General features: G+C 38.1%; 2 protein-coding genes across 2 annotated transcripts in view; one reads left to right on the top strand and one right to left on the bottom strand.

The window, feature by feature from the left end:
- The window catches only part of LOC108577217 (protein numb homolog), a 323,128-nt gene that overhangs the window by 118,340 nt on the left and 182,753 nt on the right, over nucleotides 1-22,035 (top strand). The window lies entirely within an intron of this gene.
- On the bottom strand, nucleotides 9,328-18,306 carry LOC108577195 (mucin-5AC-like). The gene is made up of 4 exons (XM_017940316.1): nucleotides 18,262-18,306; nucleotides 17,652-17,840; nucleotides 16,850-17,128; nucleotides 9,328-16,341 (listed from the first exon to the last, which is right to left on the bottom strand). The coding sequence occupies exons 1-4, from the start codon at nucleotides 18,304-18,306 to the stop codon at nucleotides 9,328-9,330; spliced, it is 7,527 nt and encodes a 2,508-aa protein (XP_017795805.1).

Genomic DNA, 22,035 nt, shown 5'->3' with positions numbered 1-22,035 from the left:
CCATTTTTGGATTCTTTATCATTTGGTGGGTTTGCAGTTGTTGGTGTGGTAGGATGTTGCATTGTTTTGCGATGTGGCCTTCTTCCTTACATAAGAAGCATGCGACTTTATCAGTAGACGTAAAAATTCTATATTGTGTACTGTCATGGATAATTAAGAATGATTCAGGGATTTTGCGAATGTCATCAGGATTGATATAGATCTGTCTTCTGAAGCTCATGGTATGGGAAAATCCGGCTCGAAGAAAGGAGTGTCGGTTAAGAATTGTTCGATGAAGTCATGAGGTATGGTGGGGGGTACGTTGGATAGTACGATTCTCTGTGATGGGTTAAGTAAAGGTCTAACTGTGGTGGTCGAATTGTTGATGCATAGGGATTTGTGGTTGTTTACAAAGTCTTTTGTAATAGGTATGTCGTCGAAATAAATGCGGATTCTATTGTTAGTTATTCTGGAGATGAAGCGAATAGCATTGGGGCCGATAATTTTTGAGACAGCTTGTACATAATAGCTTGTTCCTTGCTAGGAAATATACCATTCGATGTAGCTGATGCGTAAGATTTCACTGGTTGTGTCACTGGCGGATTTCATGCGGTTCGATTTGGAGAGGAGTTTGGTTCCATGTTTAGATTTCTACAATTAAGAGTTTCGTCGATGTCACGCATACTTTGATTCATTCTGCCGGCGCGGCAGGATAGCACAAAGTGCTGTTCCACATACCGACACACACTAACATACCGACCTGACATAATATATGCGCAGATATTAAGGCACTCGCGAGCGGTGAGAAATACGTCAACTCGATTTGATTACTCGGGAGCAACTGACCGCTCTTTTGTTTTACTTTGTCTTTAGACACAAATTCACCTTCATGGAGGCCAGTTAGGGATGTTTCGATATCATCGAGGTATCGATACTTTTACTTATTACAGTAAACTCCCTCTTATCCTTAAGCTTTAGTCGGTTTCCGGTTTAACCGGCCACATTTTCGTTAGAAGTCCCAACAGGAAAACAACTGACATATTTCGTGTTACGTACATTCGGGTAGCTTAGTCGTGGTTTACAGCCCTTATCACGAAGGAAACTTCAATCGAACGAACGAGTACGTTCTTCGGACATAGTTTTGAAATAACACAAAAGAAAAAAAGCTGAAAGTGTAAAGAACTTAACTAAAGAGCTCTGTTTTTGTACTCGAATAATGTAATTCGATCTTTCTTATTATTTATTATGGTTCTATTAAAAATTTAACGTTCTGCCTGTCACGTAACGTGGCAAAAGAGTCTAGAAACGAATACAGTATACCGTAATGATCCTATTATTTTTCAACTGTATTTGGATTACAGACAGTGCACATAGACATATAATATATAATAACATTCTACATTTTATACGTGAATGATATAAATAATATTTGGCATATATTTTCGGATTAGCCGGCCCTTCGTTTATACGGCCAAAGGTCCAGTCCCGTAGGGTGACTATTGTAGTTCTCTTTATTAAAATATTTTATTACGAAAATTTATTTTTATTATATTAATCAAAAAATGATTCTTCTGAAATTTCTCCAAATGTTTCCTTATAAGTCGATTCCTGGTCTGGGTGATTGTTGTCCCCGCCTTTGAAAATAATCTTTCATGAGGGACTGAGGAAGCAACAACCACCAGGAACATTCGAATCTATTTACATAATAATGGCTATATTATTTTCATATCTTCCCATTCTTCTAGAGAAGGAGACTCTAATGATGAAACGGGGGAATACAAATAATTTGATATCTGATCGCTTTCACTATTAGCTTTCTTTTGTTGATCCGTTCTAATTCTGCTTCACTACTAGGTTCAATATCTTGTTCAATCAAATTTTTAAATTTCTGAATTGCCCTTCCACAAGCATGTGGGCCCTGAAAATGTATGTTTTTAAACCGTGGATTTAGTATCGTTGCAATTGCTGTATAAGTGTTATATTCGAATCCTCCAAATCTTTTATTTACATATACTTATTTCAAGAATTTTTTGCACATTTTTGATAAAGTAAAATGTTGAAGGAAAGTTTAAAATTTCTTTTGTTAAATAATTTACCATAGGGATCCCTTTTGGCAATGTAATATAGTTTTGGCCTGAGAAGTAGTCAGTAGTAACATGTAGCATGTAGTAACATTTAGTAAGCAAATTGTTTAATTATTTCAATTTTCGAAGCATTTGGCATGTCTGGAGTTACGCAATTAAGAGTTCCGAGCATACATGTGATACGTGTATTGAACACGCCAATTGAAAGAGCTTCGTAGGGAAACCATTTCGACAAAATTTTAGCCCTCTACCTCTATTATTAGGGTAGTTATCGACCTAAACATCATTTTCATTTCATTACTTGATTTCTTTTGTTCGATCTGATAAAAAATTATGAAAAAAATCTGAGGTACTATAGCCAGAGTGTTACATATCTGTGAACTTTTTCAGATTTTTTGAATGAAAAACCTATTTTTAAAAATTAAATAACATTTAAAATGCCAATTTTTTATTGAAGTTATCAAGGATCACATTTATATTTTTACAATAGAAGCTGCCCGTCGTGTTTATTAACTCATAATTTTTCAGATTTTTTGGAAGCCGTCAGAGTTAAAAAAATTAAAAACCACTATTTTTTATCGTTTCGTGCACGTAAGAGTGACCTCTAGTGACAGTAAGAGGTATTTAAATTTAAAAAAAGATATGATTACACTCCTTGAAATTCTATCTACAAAAGGAGCCCTTTTGCAGGATGGAGAGTTTATTGAGCAATGACACTTTATTCATAAATAATCAACGAACAAAGAAACTGGCATCTGTAAATCAAGTTGTAATTAAAAGATGTGCAAAGGGAAAATATAAAGTTTTCAGTACGCTCGTGGACACAATAGATGAATTGCAAAAGAGGATCACAAACACATGTCAAACAATTACACCAGAAATACTAAAAGATATAGAGCTGGAATTTTTAAGAAGGATGGAAATGCGCATATTACTTGATGAAAAACAGATTAAAGGAAAAGTTAGAATTTAGTAGCAATGTATTCACACACCATGGTTCTTTATAGAGCTATCATACATGTACACATTTCCATCGAGCAACCTCTCCGCAGTGTAATCCGGTAATGCTAATGTCGGCGACACATCATATTTGAAATTTGATATCTTGATATCTCGTTTATACGACCTTCGCTGACATTGAAGGACTTAGTCTTATTAGGTCGTTGAATTGGCTATCATATATAAATAAATAAAATGTATAAATAAATAAAAGTTGACTTTCTTATCTCGCAGACACTTTGCAAAGAAATAAAACTATTGTTATTATACACTGGCCCCCATAAAACTATGCAACTTTCGTAGGAAACATTTTTACGGAATTTTAATTACAACGGAAATATTTCAGGTAATATAGTTAGGTGGTACACCCTGTATTCTGTCTATTTTCAAATAAGTTATTAAAGTTATTAACATTTAAAAATATTCTTGTGACTGAGCAAACCTCTCTACATGAACAAATGTAGAGCACGTGAAGATATATGGGTACAGTGATTCTCAAAATCAACGACACATGACTGTCGACTTTATACCTTGTATAAGTCGTAAAGAAGAAGACAGTAACATTTGCCGTCATGAACGGCATTATCGACTTGTGCAGAATTACTGTTTGCTTCACAAACAGATGCATTTTGGAAAGTTCTTCAAATATGTATTCTATTGAATTCTGTAAACAAAACGTATAGTATACATACAAAATGAGAACTAAAAAAACCAAAGGGAAATAAATTAAACCTGCATATGTATATTAGAACTACACTAAAATGTAATTTTAATTGATTATACCAGACTAAAACTAATTAACTTATTACTTTATAACTATAAAGTAATGTATAAGTAAAAGAAAGAGATTAAAATAAGTACTATGTTTGCTTATCGTGTCGAGAAGTTCTTCAAAAGATTCGTTTCCGTTATCGATATGATTTCGTCCTTCCAAAGCTGTTCTAGTATCTTACAGAAATCAGTGAAGACGTTTTTAAATTAGGCTTCCTCGAGGACAGAATGTCTTCCAATTAACCAAAATATGACTTGGTAGTTGTCAAATATTTATTCAGGAAGTAAAATTAACGATATCCGACTTCCTTTGCCAATGCCTTAGTTTCCCATGTCTAACTTGAAATTAGCAAGAAAGTCTCCATATCTGAGAGAACACTTTCATACAAGCATATGACGATGGAGAAAGTGTATTGACTGGCAAAGCAAACTTGAGGTCTCTGACGTCATCGTCTGGCCAGATGAAGGCAAAATAGGCGGGTCGGGTATCCCCACTACTCTTGGGTCTTACACTGAAAGCGCTTAAGGGGAAATTGCGTTGTAGATAAATGGTTTAGACCAGAGCTGCTTAACTTCTTGCTCACGAGCAAATTTCCCCTCCCGAGGTTTCCCCACTATGCGACTAAGATGATCTCGCTCGAGTAGCAGCGCGGCGGGAGGACGCGAGAAGGAGTTCTCCCACCACAACTCCAGCGACTACCTTTTGTTTATGTTACACATTCTGCGTGTTCGTACCAGTCATTTCGTACCAAAAATCTATCGCTGGAGTTGTGGTGGGAGGATTCCTCGCGTCCTACCCGCTACCCAAGCGAGATCATCTCAGTCGCATAGTGGGGGAACCTCGGGAGGGGAAATTTGCTCGTGAGCAAGAAGTCAAGCAGCTCTGGTTTAGACAAATGAATTTTAGTCAGCTGTCGATAATGTGGCACGCTGATGAAAGAAGGGAAAACTAAAAATTATTTAGCCGCCTTGTCCTCTTACCTAAGTTGGCGCGTAAGACACGTATTTAATAGTGCAGACGTTAATTTCTAAACGATTCATACACATATTTATTATAATACAGTATTTTTTAACATTTAGAAAACTGAAGTGTAAATATTTTTGTGCTATTCCTGAATAATAAAAGTAGATTTCTGAAAAGACTGAATAATAAAACCAAAAAATTTCTGGCTGCAATGAAAAATAGCGCGCCACCACAGACCGACAGCCAATAAAAACCATAAAACAGCTACTATTTAATGTTAAAGTTTTGAAAAATTTGACGTAATCAGACGACATGTCATCACTTTAACCGTAATATTTCGGCTTTGCTTAAAGAAATGCCCTTCCTGAATATATATACAGAATTTTATTTATTATTAGCAAATATAAAAATAATCGCTGCTAAAGTTTCAATTGCTAATTTGACACTGTTCCCACCCATAGTATAATTTCGAAAAAATACCATTGGATTGCTTGAATTTTAACCTGTAAAATAAGTTTATCGAAATAATAGACAAATTTTGGGAATATGGGATAAAAAAATTAAGTTTACCATGATGCACGACGTGTGGAGTCGCACAAAATATCATTCCGGTCAATTATCGACTGCTCACCTGTTTACCGACTGCTCAAGCGAGACTCGATCGTCACCTATTATTCATAGAAGAGTAAGTGCGATAGCCTTATTCTATCCCTATTGGCTGACTATAAGGGAAGACATAAGAGTAACTGTGATAGCCTTATTCTATCACTATTGGCTTACTATAAGGGAGGACATAAGAGTAACTGTGATAGCCTTATTCTATCGCTATTGACTTACTAACAGACACAAGTTCCCCTACATCTTCTACTTCTAGGTCCTTGCCAGTAAATGCTGTGCGCGTGGTAGCGCAGTGGTTTATGACAGCCGAATAATGGCTAGTTGTATGAACTTAGCCGGACAAAAGGAAAATATCAATATTTAGGGAACGACTCAAAATCATTTAAATTCTCAAAAGATATATTGTAAAGTACCTAATTTGATTAGAATCACCTTAATTGCTAAAGTAAATAATACTGAATTTATTCATAAACTTGGTATAACTTTCTGTGACACAAAATGTTTGAGCAGTTAGTTGGTAAATATTAATTAAATGTTAAGAAATTTTCATATTTAGTATAAAATATTGAAATTGAAAATATCTCTTCAACGAATAGTTTTTCTGCATCAAAAATAATTTTATTAAAACCCTCGAAAGCACTTGTACCTATTTGTATGCTCGCCACTGTTCGCATTAATTCAAAGGTGAAACTTTTTTATTTTTGACCTTTTTTAATTAAACTGGTAGTAACGTATCTATGAGATCTTTCTGATTAAAATGATACCAAACACGATATAATTTGTATTATATTTACTTATTACTTGTTATCAGTTATTAAGTAAGCAAATATGCTCCAAATTATATCGTGTTTGGTATCATTTTAATCGGAAAAATGTGACAAATGTGTTGGTAAAAATTTCATTCGTTACAAATCAAAAATAAGAAAATTTGATTTTTGAGTTGAAGGTCTCAGCTTATTCGTTTGTCCGCAGCTACTTTAATACAGAGAACGTGCCAGAAAAAAATGTTAAAGATTTTCACAGATAAAATTATACATTGCAGCTATAAACTTATTGAAAGCTGGGCGGGAAGCAATCCGATAAAAGAACGATTTTTAACGCACAGTGTCGCATGATTAGAAAAAGAAATAAAATTTGAAGAATTACAAAACGGTATGGAAGAAAATCAGGATAGACCTTGAAATTCCTTATGTGGTCGTAAGAAACATTCTTTTAACGATAGCAACAATAAGATCAAAAAGAGAACAATACAAAAGTAAATAGAGAATTAATTATATCACCGTGTATATGAAGGCGTCACACCTGGAACAGGTAGACAAAGAGCGTAGCAGAGTGTAAGACGGAGAAAAACATAGATAGTTAAGTGGGGGTTCGGACGTTCTAGCACTGCCTCAAGTCCGTCCCATGCGCGAAGTGAGGTTACTCTAATGTATTGGATGCAGTATAGTAATCGATCAGCTTCATGATCGATCAACACAGTGTTATAATTAGATAGCGGATGTTTATGCACGATAAATATTCAAAAAGCATGTGTCATTTATGCACGAAAATATGGAAGTCTGCACATAAAATAAGCAGATATGCACTAAAAACATGCGAATATGCACTTAAATATGCAAAATATATAAATATGTGTGTATGTATGTATGTACATGTACTTAACAATATTGTTTGGAATCATTTTTGTACCTTATAATTCGTCACAATAAATTATAATTGTAACAACCATCAATGAGAGACGCGACGAATTCTTCCTCTGTCCGAGAGGAAGCGAGAGGGACAGCTGTCTGTCCTTGCCATCATCGAAATGTTAAGAAGCGACTAGAAAATTCGAGAAGCGCCTGGCTCGCGATCCACGAAGGTCACGCGTTTCCGCGCAAATGCCCATATAGTAACGCGGCTTCTTAATTAGCCGCGCTTCATTAGCAACGGTCAAATATAAGTATTGCGGCCGCGGACACACTTAAGAGCATTCTTGCTGTACCCTTTTTGGAGAGAACAAAGGTATCCATCGGTCGCCCATTACAGTGGGGAGAGTACGAAGCTTTGCTATCGGACGCCCTTACAACCAGGAGAGTGCGGAGACTATTCCTGGGTTTCTCTCTGGAGGAGAGGAGAGTACACAGGGGGTCTCACGGACACCTGAGAATTGTTAAGAGAAGACTACCAGAATGTCTCCCCCTGGAATAGAGAGAACGGCTGGACTATCCGCCGGTCGTCTTCCAGGAGGAGCGCAGGACCGTACGCGTAATATTAAATATTGTGAAAGAAGAGTACAGGGCTATCGCCAGGGTCGCTCCTGGAATGGAGAGAACGGCTGGAGAAACTGCCGGTCGTCTTCCAGAGAGTAGAGTACTCGGACGCCTCATCACAGTAATCGCAATTGAACATTGTATTTGTTAAACGATTCGATAGATTCAGAATTGGAGAGTTTGGCTGCTTAAAGCCCGACGCCCGATAGTCAATATTCGGCGATTGTAATTACGCCCGATCTGTAATATTCATCGTCGTAAAAATGAATAAACTTTTGTCTTTCCCACAGAACCTGAAAATCCTATTTCCTTATCCGTATTTCTTATGCATCATCCTACATAGCTTATAATCATTGTGAAATCATTCAAGTTATAATAAACTGGATCATCTAGTTAACACATTAGATGTACATATGTAGTTTCTTTCCCTCAGCCTGCGGGTGGTCTTTCGACCAGAAAATTTGTCGGCACACCTCGTGCAAACACCGACCAAGTATAAAAGTTTGCCAAAATCAACCACAGGCCGAAATAATAATAGTTTATGAGCTGAACTCTTTAATACCCGTACTTATTACTCTGTTAATAGTAATCAACAAATATATTACACTTAAAAATTTATATGTATGAAATATTACAGTATATAATTTGCTTTTGGTAGAATAATAAACCTATATGCACGTATTTTGTATATGCCAAATTATTTATTTTAGTTATTAACAATATAGATAACGTTTAAATTATGTTGTTGTTATGAGTTATGTCATTGTTTTTAAACAACATTGGAATTATTTATAATCGTGAAAATTAAGTAGCGCGTTCACATTATTCACACAAAATTCACTAAATTGATACTAACCTTTTATAAAAACTTTTATATAAGTTTACACTTAATTAATCCGTATGTGTACTTTATGCATATATTTCTTATATTTATACACAAATAAATATGAAATTTTTGATAAAGGAAAATGCATAAAGGAAGAGAAAAGTCTTTTAAATATGGGTCTGTTTTATAAATAATAATCAAAATACATTGCGTATATCACTTATAATATCATGCACACAAACCATCACGAGAAAATACGCATTTTTAATCTGTTTATTAATAAAATCAGTCATCAGCTGATACAATACTTAAATTAAATATCTATATAAATGTGTACTCATTAACGAAATAAATGATTACAACATATGCATTAATAATCATCAACTTAGGTAAAGATTCTTGTACTTTATACATCACTTAAAGTACAAAACATGAATGGTAACGTCACTTTCATCGAGTTATTTATAAATTATTTACAAATAATACAATGAAAACGTATTCAAATACACTTAGAAATTACATAGGCATGTCAAAAATTTATGAGTTAATAGAAATAATTATTTAAAAAGTAACAATATATCCTTATTATAGCGAATTCACTAATCCAGAATATAATTTAAAATGGCAACTTGGTCGTCAGAAGAAAGGTGTATTCTCGAAAATTTCTTATTTAATATCAACTTATTCAGTAACTCTTGTGATTGCTTGTTGTGTAGTGCTATTAGTACCACTTGGTGAATCATTGGCCAACGGATTCAAGTGTGGTTGCCTCCCCTATAGTATTAGAGGCAGGCAAGACAGAAGTGCTGAAATCACTCAACCCGGTAATTCCACTTACACGTAATCCAGTAGTACTAGATGTTGATCATACACCAGTGCTCGAAACAGCTTGTGCCATACTGCTGAAGTTGGTGGTACAACCGTGCTTGTAGTTGGTGAATGAGTGGTGCTGGGAACTGGCGTTTCAGTAGTACGCGGAGCTGGTTGTTTAGACGAGGGAGTATTTGTTTGTCCTGTAGTTCTCGCTGATTTCGTAGTACCTGTCGCTGGCTCATGATTGGTTTGGGGGCTAATGGGAATAGTTGTTCCCTTTGCTGTTTTCGCTGTAGATATCGAAGCAGGTTGTTTCGAATTGGTCGAATTGCTTTGCTTCGTACTTCCCGTAACAGGTTGTTTAGGCGTACTGGTACATAATCGTGTAGTGGTTTTGGAAGATGATTGTTCAGTCGAGCTTGATGTTGGTTGTTTAGTAGTGCGCGGAGCTGGTTGTGCCGTAACGCGCGGTGTTGGCTGATTAGTGGGAGATGTACTCACAGGCTTCGTAGAAACAGTAGTTGTTGATTGTGTAGAGCTACTAGCAGTCACTTCAGTTGATAGAGGGCCAAAAGATTCAGTTATGCCTGTTGCTGCTTGCTCGGTAGTACTAGAGACAGATCGTCCATGAGTGCTCGAGCCGCTTGGCTTTGTAGTTCCCGTTACAGGTGGTTTAGTTGTCCTTAAAGTTGGTTGATCAGTGGAACTTGCTGCTGATTGTTCAGTAGTGCCTGGAGCTGGTTGTTCCGCAGTGCTCGGAACTGGTTGTATGCCTGTTGCTGCTTGCTCGGTAGTACTAGAGACAGATCGTCCATGAGTGCTCGAGCCGCTTGGCTTTGTAGTTCCCGTTACAGGTGGTTTAGTTGTCCTTAAAGTTGGTTGATCAGTGGAACTTGCTGCTGATTGTTCAGTAGTGCCTGGAGCTGGTTGTTCCGTAGTGCTCGGAACTGGTTGTATCGTAGTTCTCGAAGCAGGTTGTTCGGTCGAGACACTTTGTGCTGGTTGTTCAGACGAGCTTGACATCGCTTGTTCTGTAGTGTCCGAAGCTGGTTGTTCTGTGGTACTCGGAACTGGTTGTACCGTAGTTCTTGAAGCAGGTTGTTCGGTCGAGACACCTTGTGCTGGTTGTTCAGTCGAGCTTGATGATGCTTGTTCTGTAGTACTCGGAACTGATTGTACCGTAGTTCTAGAAGCAGGTTGTTCGGTCGAAACACTTTGTGCTGGTTGTTCAGACGAGCTTGATGCTGCTTGTTGTGTAGTACTCGGAACTGGTTGTACCGTAGTTCTCGAAGCAGGTTGTTCGGTCGAGACACTTTGTGCTGGTTGTTCAGTCGAGCTTGACGCTGCTTGTTCTGTAGTGTCGGAAGCTGGTTGTTCAGTGGTACTCGGAACTGGTTCTACCGTAGTTCTCGAAGCAGGTTGTTCGGTCGAGACACTTTGTGCTGGTTGTTCAGTCGAGCTTGACGCTGCTTGTTCTGTAGTGTCGGAAGCTGGTTGTTCAGTGGTACTCGGAACTGGTTCTACCGTAGTTCTCGAAGCAGGTTGTTCGGTCGAGACACTTTGTGCTGGTTGTTCAGTCGAGCTTGACGCTGCTTGTTCTGTAGTGTCGGAAGCTGGTTGTTCAGTGGTACTCGGAACTGGTTCTACCGTAGTTCTCGAAGCAGGTTGTTCGGTCGAGACACTTTGTGCTGGTTGTTCAGTCGAGCTTGACGCTGCTTGTTCTGTAGTGTCGGAAGCTGGTTGTTCAGTGGTACTCGGAACTGGTTCTACCGTAGTTCTCGAAGCAGGTTGTTCGGTCGAGACACTTTGTGCTGGTTGTTCAGTCGAGCTTGACGCTGCTTGTTCTGTAGTGTCGGAAGCTGGTTGTTCAGTGGTACTCGGAACTGGTTCTACCGTAGTTCTCGAAGCAGGTTGTTCGGTCGAGACACTTTGTGCTGGTTGTTCAGTCGAGCTTGACGCTGCTTGTTCTGTAGTGTCGGAAGCTGGTTGTTCAGTGGTACTCGGAACTGGTTCTACCGTAGTTCTCGAAGCAGGTTGTTCGGTCGAGACACTTTGTGCTGGTTGTTCAGTCGAGCTTGACGCTGCTTGTTCTGTAGTGTCGGAAGCTGGTTGTTCAGTGGTACTCGGAACTGGTTCTACCGTAGTTCTCGAAGCAGGTTGTTCGGTCGAGACACTTTGTGCTGGTTGTTCAGTCGAGCTTGACGCTGCTTGTTCTGTAGTGTCGGAAGCTGGTTGTTCAGTGGTACTCGGAACTGGTTCTACCGTAGTTCTCGAAGCAGGTTGTTCGGTCGAGACACTTTGTGCTGGTTGTTCAGTCGAGCTTGACGCTGCTTGTTCTGTAGTGTCGGAAGCTGGTTGTTCAGTGGTACTCGGAACTGGTTCTACCGTAGTTCTCGAAGCAGGTTGTTCGGTCGAGACACTTTGTGCTGGTTGTTCAGTCGAGCTTGACGCTGCTTGTTCTGTAGTGTCGGAAGCTGGTTGTTCAGTGGTACTCGGAACTGGTTCTACCGTAGTTCTCGAAGCAGGTTGTTCGGTCGAGACACTTTGTGCTGGTTGTTCAGTCGAGCTTGACGCTGCTTGTTCTGTAGTGTCGGAAGCTGGTTGTTCAGTGGTACTCGGAACTGGTTCTACCGTAGTTCTCGAAGCAGGTTGTTCGGTCGAGACACTTTGTGCTGGTTGTTCAGACGAGCTTGATGCTGATTGTTCTGTAGTGTCCGAAGCTGGTTGTTCTGTGGTACTCGGAACTGGTTGTACCGTAGTTCTTGAAGCAGGTTGTTCGGTCGAAACACTTTGTGCGGGTTGTTCAGACGAGCTTGATGCTGATTGTTGTGTAGTACTCGGAACTGGTTGTACCGTAGTTCTAGAAGCAGGTTGTTCGGTCGAGACACTTTGTGCTGGTTGTTCAGTCGAGCTTGATGCTGCTTGTTCTGTAGTGTCGGAAGCTGGTTGTTCAGTGGTACTCGGAACTGGTTCTACCGTAGTTCTCGAAGCAGGTTGTTCGGTCGAGAAACTTTGAGCTGGTTGTTCAGTCGAGCTTGATGCTGCTTGTTCTGTAGTGTCGGAAGCTGGTTGTTCAGTGGTACTCGGAACTGGTTCTACCGTAGTTCTCGAAGCAGGTTGTTCGGTCGAGACACTTTGTGCTGGTTGTTCAGTCGAGCTTGATGCTGCTTGTTCTGTAGTGTCGGAAGCTGGTTGTTCAGTGGTACTCGGAACTGGTTCTACCGTAGTTCTCGAAGCAGGTTGTTCGGTCGAGACACTTTGTGCTGGTTGTTCAGTCGAGCTTGATGCTGCTTGTTCTGTAGTGTCGGAAGCTGGTTGTTCAGTGGTACTCGGAACTGGTTCTACCGTAGTTCTCGAAGCAGGTTGTTCGGTCGAGACACTTTGTGCTGGTTGTTCAGTCGAGCTTGACGTTGCTTGTTCTGTAGTGTCCGAAGCTGGTTGTTCTGTGGTACTCGGAACTGGTTGTACCGTAGTTCTCGAAGCAGGTTGTTCGGTCGAGACACTTTGTGCGGGTTGTTCAGACGAGCTTGATGCTGCTTGTTCTGTAGTGTCCGAAGCTGGTTGTTCTGTGGTTCTCAGAACTGGTTGTACCGTAGTTCTCGAAGCAGGTTGTTCGGTCGAGACACTTTGTGCGGGTTGTTCAGACGAGCTTGATGCTGCTTGTTCTGTAGTGTCCGAAGCTGGTTGTTCTGTGGTTCTCAGAACTGGTTGTACCGTAGTTCTCGAAGCAGGTTGTTCGGTCGAGACACTTTGTGCGGGTTGTTCAGACGAGCTTGATGCTGCTTGTTCTGTAGTGTCCGAAGCTGGTTGTTCTGTGGTTCTCAGAACTGGTTGTACCGTAGTTCTCGAAGCAGGTTGTTCGGTCGAGACACTTTGTGCGGGTTGTTCAGACGAGCTTGATGCTGCTTGTTCTGTAGTGTCCGAAGCTGGTTGTTCTGTGGTTCTCAGAACTGGTTGTACCGTAGTTCTCGAAGCAGGTTGTTCGGTCGAGACACTTTGTGCGGGTTGTTCAGACGAGCTTGATGCTGCTTGTTCTGTAGTGTCCGAAGCTGGTTGTTCTGTGGTTCTCAGAACTGGTTGTACCGTAGTTCTCGAAGCAGGTTGTTCGGTCGAGACACTTTGTGCGGGTTGTTCAGACGAGCTTGATGCTGCTTGTTCTGTAGTGTCCGAAGCTGGTTGTTCTGTGGTTCTCAGAACTGGTTGTACCGTAGTTCTCGAAGCAGGTTGTTCGGTCGAGACACTTTGTGCGGGTTGTTCAGACGAGCTTGATGCTGCTTGTTCTGTAGTGTCCGAAGCTGGTTGTTCTGTGGTTCTCAGAACTGGTTGTACCGTAGTTCTCGAAGCAGGTTGTTCGGTCGAGACACTTTGTGCGGGTTGTTCAGACGAGCTTGATGCTGCTTGTTCTGTAGTGTCCGAAGCTGGTTGTTCTGTGGTTCTCAGAACTGGTTGTACCGTAGTTCTCGAAGCAGGTTGTTCGGTCGAGACACTTTGTGCGGGTTGTTCAGACGAGCTTGATGCTGCTTGTTCTGTAGTGTCCGAAGCTGGTTGTTCTGTGGTTCTCAGAACTGGTTGTACCGTAGTTCTCGAAGCAGGTTGTTCGGTCGAGACACTTTGTGCGGGTTGTTCAGACGAGCTTGATGCTGCTTGTTCTGTAGTGTCCGAAGCTGGTTGTTCTGTGGTTCTCAGAACTGGTTGTACCGTAGTTCTCGAAGCAGGTTGTTCGGTCGAGACACTTTGTGCGGGTTGTTCAGACGAGCTTGATGCTGCTTGTTCTGTAGTGTCCGAAGCTGGTTGTTCTGTGGTTCTCAGAACTGGTTGTACCGTAGTTCTCGAAGCAGGTTGTTCGGTCGAGACACTTTGTGCGGGTTGTTCAGACGAGCTTGATGCTGCTTGTTCTGTAGTGTCCGAAGCTGGTTGTTCTGTGGTTCTCAGAACTGGTTGTACCGTAGTTCTCGAAGCAGGTTGTTCGGTCGAGACACTTTGTGCGGGTTGTTCAGACGAGCTTGATGCTGCTTGTTCTGTAGTGTCCGAAGCTGGTTGTTCTGTGGTTCTCAGAACTGGTTGTACCGTAGTTCTCGAAGCAGGTTGTTCGGTCGAGACACTTTGTGCGGGTTGTTCAGACGAGCTTGATGCTGCTTGTTCTGTAGTGTCCGAAGCTGGTTGTTCTGTGGTTCTCAGAACTGGTTGTACCGTAGTTCTCGAAGCAGGTTGTTCGGTCGAGACACTTTGTGCGGGTTGTTCAGACGAGCTTGATGCTGCTTGTTCTGTAGTGTCCGAAGCTGGTTGTTCTGTGGTTCTCAGAACTGGTTGTACCGTAGTTCTCGAAGCAGGTTGTTCGGTCGAGACACTTTGTGCGGGTTGTTCAGACGAGCTTGATGCTGCTTGTTCTGTAGTGTCCGAAGCTGGTTGTTCTGTGGTTCTCAGAACTGGTTGTACCGTAGTTCTCGAAGCAGGTTGTTCGGTCGAGACACTTTGTGCGGGTTGTTCAGACGAGCTTGATGCTGCTTGTTCTGTAGTGTCCGAAGCTGGTTGTTCTGTGGTTCTCAGAACTGGTTGTACCGTAGTTCTCGAAGCAGGTTGTTCGGTCGAGACACTTTGTGCGGGTTGTTCAGACGAGCTTGATGCTGCTTGTTCTGTAGTGTCCGAAGCTGGTTGTTCTGTGGTTCTCAGAACTGGTTGTACCGTAGTTCTCGAAGCAGGTTGTTCGGTCGAGACACTTTGTGCGGGTTGTTCAGACGAGCTTGATGCTGATTGTTCTGTAGTGTCCGAAGCTGGTTGTTCTGTGGTACTAGGAACTGGTTGTACCGTAGTTCTCGAAGCAGGTTGTTCGGTCGAGACACTTTGTGCTGGTTGTTCAGTCGAGCTTGATGCTGCTTGTTCTGTAGTACTCGGAACTGGATGTACCGTAGTTCTAGAAGCAGGTTGTTCGGTCGAGACACTTTGTGCTGGTTGTTCAGTCGAGCTTGATGCTGCTTGTTCTGTAGTGTCGGAAGCTGGTTGTTCAGTGGTACTCGGAACTGGTTCTACCGTAGTTCTCGAAGCAGGTTGTTCGGTCGAGACACTTTGTGCTGGTTGTTCAGTCGAGCTTGATGCTGCTTGTTCTGTAGTGTCGGAAGCTGGTTGTTCAGTGGTACTCGGAACTGGTTCTACCGTAGTTCTCGAAGCAGGTTGTTCGGTCGAGACACTTTGTGCTGGTTGTTCAGTCGAGCTTGATGCTGCTTGTTCTGTAGTGTCGGAAGCTGGTTGTTCAGTGGTACTCGGAACTGGTTCTACCGTAGTTCTCGAAGCAGGTTGTTCGGTCGAGACACTTTGTGCTGGTTGTTCAGTCGAGCTTGATGCTGCTTGTTCTGTAGTACCCGAAACTGGTTGTACCGTAGTTCTAGAAGCAGGTTGTTCGGTCGAGATACTTTGTGCTGGTTCTTCAGTCGAGCTTGATGCTGCTTGTTCAGTTGTGCCTGGAGCTGGTTGTTCAGTGGTACTCGATGTTGGCTGCTCAGTGGAGGGTGTACTCACGGATTTCTTAGAAACATTAGTTGTTGATTGCGTAGAGCTGCTAGCGGTGACTTCGGTCGAACGTGGGTTAACGGGTTCAGGTGTTCCTGTTACTACTTGTTTAGTAGTACTAGAAACCAGTTGTTCAGGAGTGCTGAAACTCCATGACTTTGTACTTCCAGTTACAAGTTGTTCAGTTGTACTCGGAGCTGGTTTTTCTGTTGTGCTTGATATTGGATTTTCAGTAGTAGTTGTTCTAAGTTTCTCAGTAGTACTAGGAACGCTGTGCTTTGTTGTAAATGTTTCTGTTGTTCGAGTGTTGGGCCATTGTGTTGTTCTATAATGGAAAATCTCCTGCCTTGTGCATTTTTCTATCTGGTGTAAAATTTCGCTAACAAGTTTTAGGAATGATGGTAGGAATTTTGCTACAGTGCAGTGTTCCATTGAATGCATTAGACCGTTGATATGGCTAACCATTTTCAGAGTCTTCTTTGCTTCCTTGTGAAGATCTTCAAATGATATGTGTATTGCATTATGCATTGCCTGTGGAGGTCGTAATGCAGAACAGAAAGAAATATTATTTAAGAAACATTATTTGATGTGTTTTTTAATGTATTCCCTTTTGCTTAGTTATCTTTATGTTTTAATTGCTGTATAGTTTGAATATTATGAGTTTTATAACATTTTGCAAATTTGTTATCACTTGTATTTTTCAATGACTTTTAGAGTGTTAGAGCTGTTAAATATTTATGTGAAAAACTTTAAAAATTCTGTGTTATGGACAAATTGTTTTGCAGTCAAGTGGTAGTACAGAAAAGACTAATTAATTCATACATTTGAAGTTTTGCTCTATCTCATACCACAACAAAATTATATTCGAAAAACGGAAAAACTTGAAAACTTTGAGGGTTGATTTCACCATTTGAAAATGATTTTCCACCAAATAAAAATTCTCATGCTTTACATACACACAATGTTGTATTAAAATCACAATTTTTGAGTTGGACGACTTTCCGTGTGAAGGGAATTTTCTAAGATTTGGTGTACTTACCTGATTTAAACATGCAATAATATCAGGCAGAAATGGACCAGATGAAACGCATTGTTCTACCATCTGATTGGCATTTTGTAAGCCATTGAGAATGTTTTCTGATATTTCGGTGACTTCATCTGCGATGTCTGTTGCTTCGTGAATAGTTTTTGAAACGCATTTATCAACCTTTCGAATGATTTTGCTTGCTGTGTTATTTATTTCTTTTGCCAGGTCTGTGCACTGGTCAATATTAGCACCATGTGCTTTCTTGTGTAGGACACGGATTTTGAAGGTTACCTACATGTGTAAAATTGAAGATCATTATATCTTTAATATACAGCATATGAGATAATAAGCGACAAATATAATCTTTAAAAGAATATAAAATTATAATTCAATTTTACAGTTTTACAGAAATAACATACCTTCCTAAAATAAAAGATATGTTAAAATTTAAACAGATTAACTTTCATACTTTTTACTTTACTTTATAATTATTTCTGCTTTGTAAATTCTGAATTCTATTTATTAGAGCTTGTATGAAATATTCGTTTTTATCATCTAATGCTGCGAGACAGATATTTTGTTCAGTTTAGCAAACTTTGTAGATTTAAGTCAGGCAAAAATAATTAGATACTATTTTAGAGTATTATCCAATATATTATTTAAATTTCTGTACTATTTAATGCGTAATTTATATTCTCTTAACTTTTCAGCAATTACATTTTTTTATAGAAATTGCTCGTGTTTTACCTATAGAACTTTTGCATTTGTTTATTTCAAATAATTTTTCAAGAATAATCTTCACGATAATATTTACCCTGCGCAATATGTCGTTGAATGTTTTGTCTGCTTCTTCGTTTGTTGTAATACCAATTTTTTTCAACTCATTGACATGGAAAATTGCCTCTTTTTTGGCATCAGTGAGTGTGCTTATAGTTTTTTGTTGATATTGCTTTATATCTTGTATTGGATTCAAAAATCCTGGAAATGGAGGAATGATGCTGCCCTATAATTGGAAAAAAGAAGAAAAGGTACTCGAAATATCGAATTCCATATGATTTCACTAATTTAATATTTGTTAAATGAAAGAATGACAATTTACTGAGAAATGAAGTGAAGAGGTCATTACACGTAATTTACTACAATCAATATTTTATAATTATTTGTAACGATGTAGTTGTCACATGTGAAGAAAGATTATTTAAAGAGTTTCAGAAGAAAAGAAAAACAGTCTGCCTGTTGCCACAAAATTATAACATATTGTTCCACGAAGAAATATGTTACAATACCGTGTCCTGTTACAATACTTTTATTCGGTGTTTTATCACATGCGCAACTATTCCCGTGTCACCAAACTAAAGTATATACGAGAAAACTGAATACTAGCACTACGATACTTTAATTGAAAACACAGTAATTTCACTTACATATACAGCGACTAATAAGGAACAAAGAACTATGACTTTCGCCATCATTGTTTCCTCTTTATTCGACGATTTTGACACAGTCTCGAGAAATTCCGTTTCTCACTTATATAAGGCGCGAAATTTATGTAAATAATCCGAACGCGTTAACGAAGAGAATATACGTGTAATTTTTGACACTTGTGTCAATGTACTATTACGACTAATTAATATTGTAAGATATATCTAAATTACCGTAATTGATACGTTATCGGAAACTTATTTAACCACTGAATTTACGTATGTTTAATTTTTCCCTTAATTCTCTTCTTCTGAAAAACAATCACTGCTGTTCACGTCATTCCTTATGTTGAGTGACACAATTATTTATTCTTTCAAAAGTATTGTATTTGAACAAATCTAATATTATCAAAATATGTAACCTTATACGCGATAGAATTTTCATCATCATAAGATTGCTATGATTCGTATGCTCAACCAAAAAGTGAATTATGCAAAAATCTATTACAACACTTTTCATTCCATTTAAAATTTTTGTTTCTATTCACAATTTCACTCATATTTATCGATAATCAGTTTTTATTTGTTTCAAAATTGTTTCATTTTATAACGATCTATTTAAAGGAAGTTACTGAACAATTATAATTTTTAAACAGTTTGAACCGTTTTTAAGACGTTTAATATTATTGAATCTCCTTGAAATTATGTCGCGTGGATATTTATTTAAAGTAGCGATTTCAAGAATTTTATTTTAATCGAATTAGGAAGTCGTTTACTCTTAGTAAATTATTTTATCTACATTTGAATAATAATGCAATAACTCTTTGGAAGTCGTTGAACGAGCATGTATGTACATACATATGTCATATATTAACACTATGCAGGGTGTATCTAAATAGTAACTAGGCCGAGTCACAACTCGGTTGTTATTGAAGATAGAAAAAAATTGTGCAAGAGCAACTGAACAATATGATGAAAAGTGTAAGAAAAACGTGTAAAGAAATGTTTAGAATGCAATGGTGGAATATTTGAGCATTTAGTTATAGATGCTGGAAAAAGAGGTAAATATTTTGAAAATTATCGACTTTTTCACGATTGTAGCCTAATACTTTTTTATTCAGAATAGCACGAGGAATCGATTCATGCAAAAGAAAAAATCATCGAGTAGCATAAAAAGAACGAGTGCAATTGCACTTTCCAACTGCATCGATGCACATCCATAAAAAGCCGCATTACGGGATGGTACAGCTTGTTAAAGCTTGCAAAACTTTCCTTTATAATTTTCTTCTATCTTCAATTACAACCGAGTTATAACTCAGCCCAATTACTAGATACACCCTGTACATGTAGACTACGGTGCATAAGTATTTCGACACTATGCAGGAAATATACTTTAAATAAAACTCTCTAATATAGTTTTGGCTTGCGATCTTATCCCAGGCGACTCACATAATGTTTATAAATACCAATGAAAATAACATCTGACATGAATTAGTATAAATGAAAAAGCAATAACTGAAATCGGTGGAAAATTGATGTTGCGAGAACACTCGAGTACATCGACTTCAAGTGTTTGTCGAAAATTTCATGAAAAATTATTACCCCAATATGCTGTGCCAACGGTCAAACATGGAGGTGGTAATGTAATGTTTTGGTGCAAATAAAGTGGACAATTTAGTAAGAATAGATGGAATTCGACGAAAAGAAGAATATTTAAATATTTGAGGTGGACACAGACGAACGCAATATTTAATAATTTTCATTAATTTGTTGGTAAGTTTATTATCATATACTACATCCTAGATCTTCTACACCTCAACGACATTCATTGTTGCTGATTATAGGTAGAAATATTGCAATATAATAAAGACATATGAACCTTTCATTGCAATTAGATCGCATCGAGTGTCCAAATACTTATGCACGGTAGTGTACCTATTAATGTGTTTGAATACACTATCTATTGACGCTTCCACGATAAATGTATTAAAGAGTAATAAACGTTCAAGTACAATGTTTCGGAGAAATGAATGGTAAGGGGCAGCGTGTGCATAATTATATTATACAAGTACAACTTATTTTTATTTATTTGTATATTAAACCTTTAATGTGAAAATAATGAAAATACGTCATGTAATTGACATTAAGTACGTCAGATTATAAGAATGATGAAAACTATGTATGATACGCATGTAGTACAAATACACAGTGCAATAATTATAATTTCTAATTCATGTAAGCAATGTATGTTTATTCATTCGTCTATATTATACCGGTAAACTTTTTGAATGAATCGATGAATAAAGAATTATTTGTCATTTTTATTTCTTGCTCGTTAGTCGTGTCATGATTACACTTACTGATAATTTTCATTTTATTATTAGTATCGATTTCTATTTAAGACTATTACTAATAGTTCATTAGGAATCAATAAACACTTCAATTTTCTCACGCTATAGCCACGGTATTAGTGATATAAGTAAGAATAGTTAAAAATAAAAATCTAAGTAATTTGCTTTTTACTGAGTATCATTCTTTTAGATAAAAAAGAAATTACAGATAATCTTGTAGACTTATACAAGAGGGCACACAAGAAGTTTAATGTTACCACTTAGGGGCTTTTTCTGAATCATTTTATTCGCGATATTTTGATCAAACTGTTAACATAAAAATAATAGAAGTGGTCTCGTTATGCAGTTCACTACTCTACCTTAGTGAATTAAATTTAATTGCTTATGAATTTTTCCCAAGTATTTCAAAAATTTACACATATACTATGTATATTATGTATTGGACTTATCTATGCGCGTATATGTATATCTAGTTTTCGTTTCTGTATATCTTAAACTTAACGTTTTCGTATGCAATAACATCTTTACTACCTTGAGTCTCCCATCAGAATACTCCATTATTCAAACATTCTATTACGAGACTAGTTTTCGTTCTATGAGCTTGTACACTACCTTCTATTGAAACAGAAATATGCTTCACTGGTTTGATTAGGGCACAGTACAGTATAGTATGGTGGTGTGTGCATATAACTTATCGTTAGTACAAGTCTAATGGTGCAACTGTAACATTCACAGTCACGAACGATAAGGGGAGGTTGCGGTCTAGGAAGCTAAAAAATTATCATTTTTAGGATTTCTTTTTAGAAGAAACTAAAGATGATAACGATATGTGATTTGGGAGAATTTATTATATATCCTTTGAACTTTTAAAAATGATATAATTTTTGGTTATATACAAATATTTCAAGCGTCAGCATCGCATTCCGTAGCAGTCTACGAAAAATTCTCTTTGGATGGTGGGACATCCAGCTCCTCGGCTTTAAATCTTAAACAAAAGAACCAAATATATTCTTAAACTGCGTGAAATTTCCGAGGCAGTGAACGTACGAAAGTTAAAAAAAAAATTTTTTATCCTTTTTCTAACGCTTTAAAGTTAAACATCATTTTTTCATCAATTTTTTCACCACTCTACACCACTTAAAAATTAGTAAACTTGGATAAACTTAAAATGTTGGAGATTCATTGCTTACGTAAAAGTATATTCTTTAATTTAAAACAAGATAAAACACCATTTCGAAAAATGATGTTTCAAGAAAAACGTGTTTAAGGTTTTACATCATTGCATCAATCACAAAGGTCAACAATGTACGTATACACTAAACATAAGGAGCTCCTCACCTTTGTTCGAAAGTAAAGATACTTCACAGTTTTTTGTTTTTTAAGAAATAGTGAAATAAATTTTTTCGGACTTTTGTATATTACGAAT

The sequence above is a fragment of the Habropoda laboriosa genome, unplaced genomic scaffold (assembly GCF_001263275.1).
Source record: "Habropoda laboriosa isolate 0110345459 unplaced genomic scaffold, ASM126327v1 scaffold50, whole genome shotgun sequence".
Lineage (NCBI taxonomy): Eukaryota > Metazoa > Arthropoda > Insecta > Hymenoptera > Apidae > Habropoda > Habropoda laboriosa.
The sequence above is the reverse complement of the archived record's forward strand: the minus strand, read 5'-3'. Positions and strand labels throughout refer to the sequence as shown.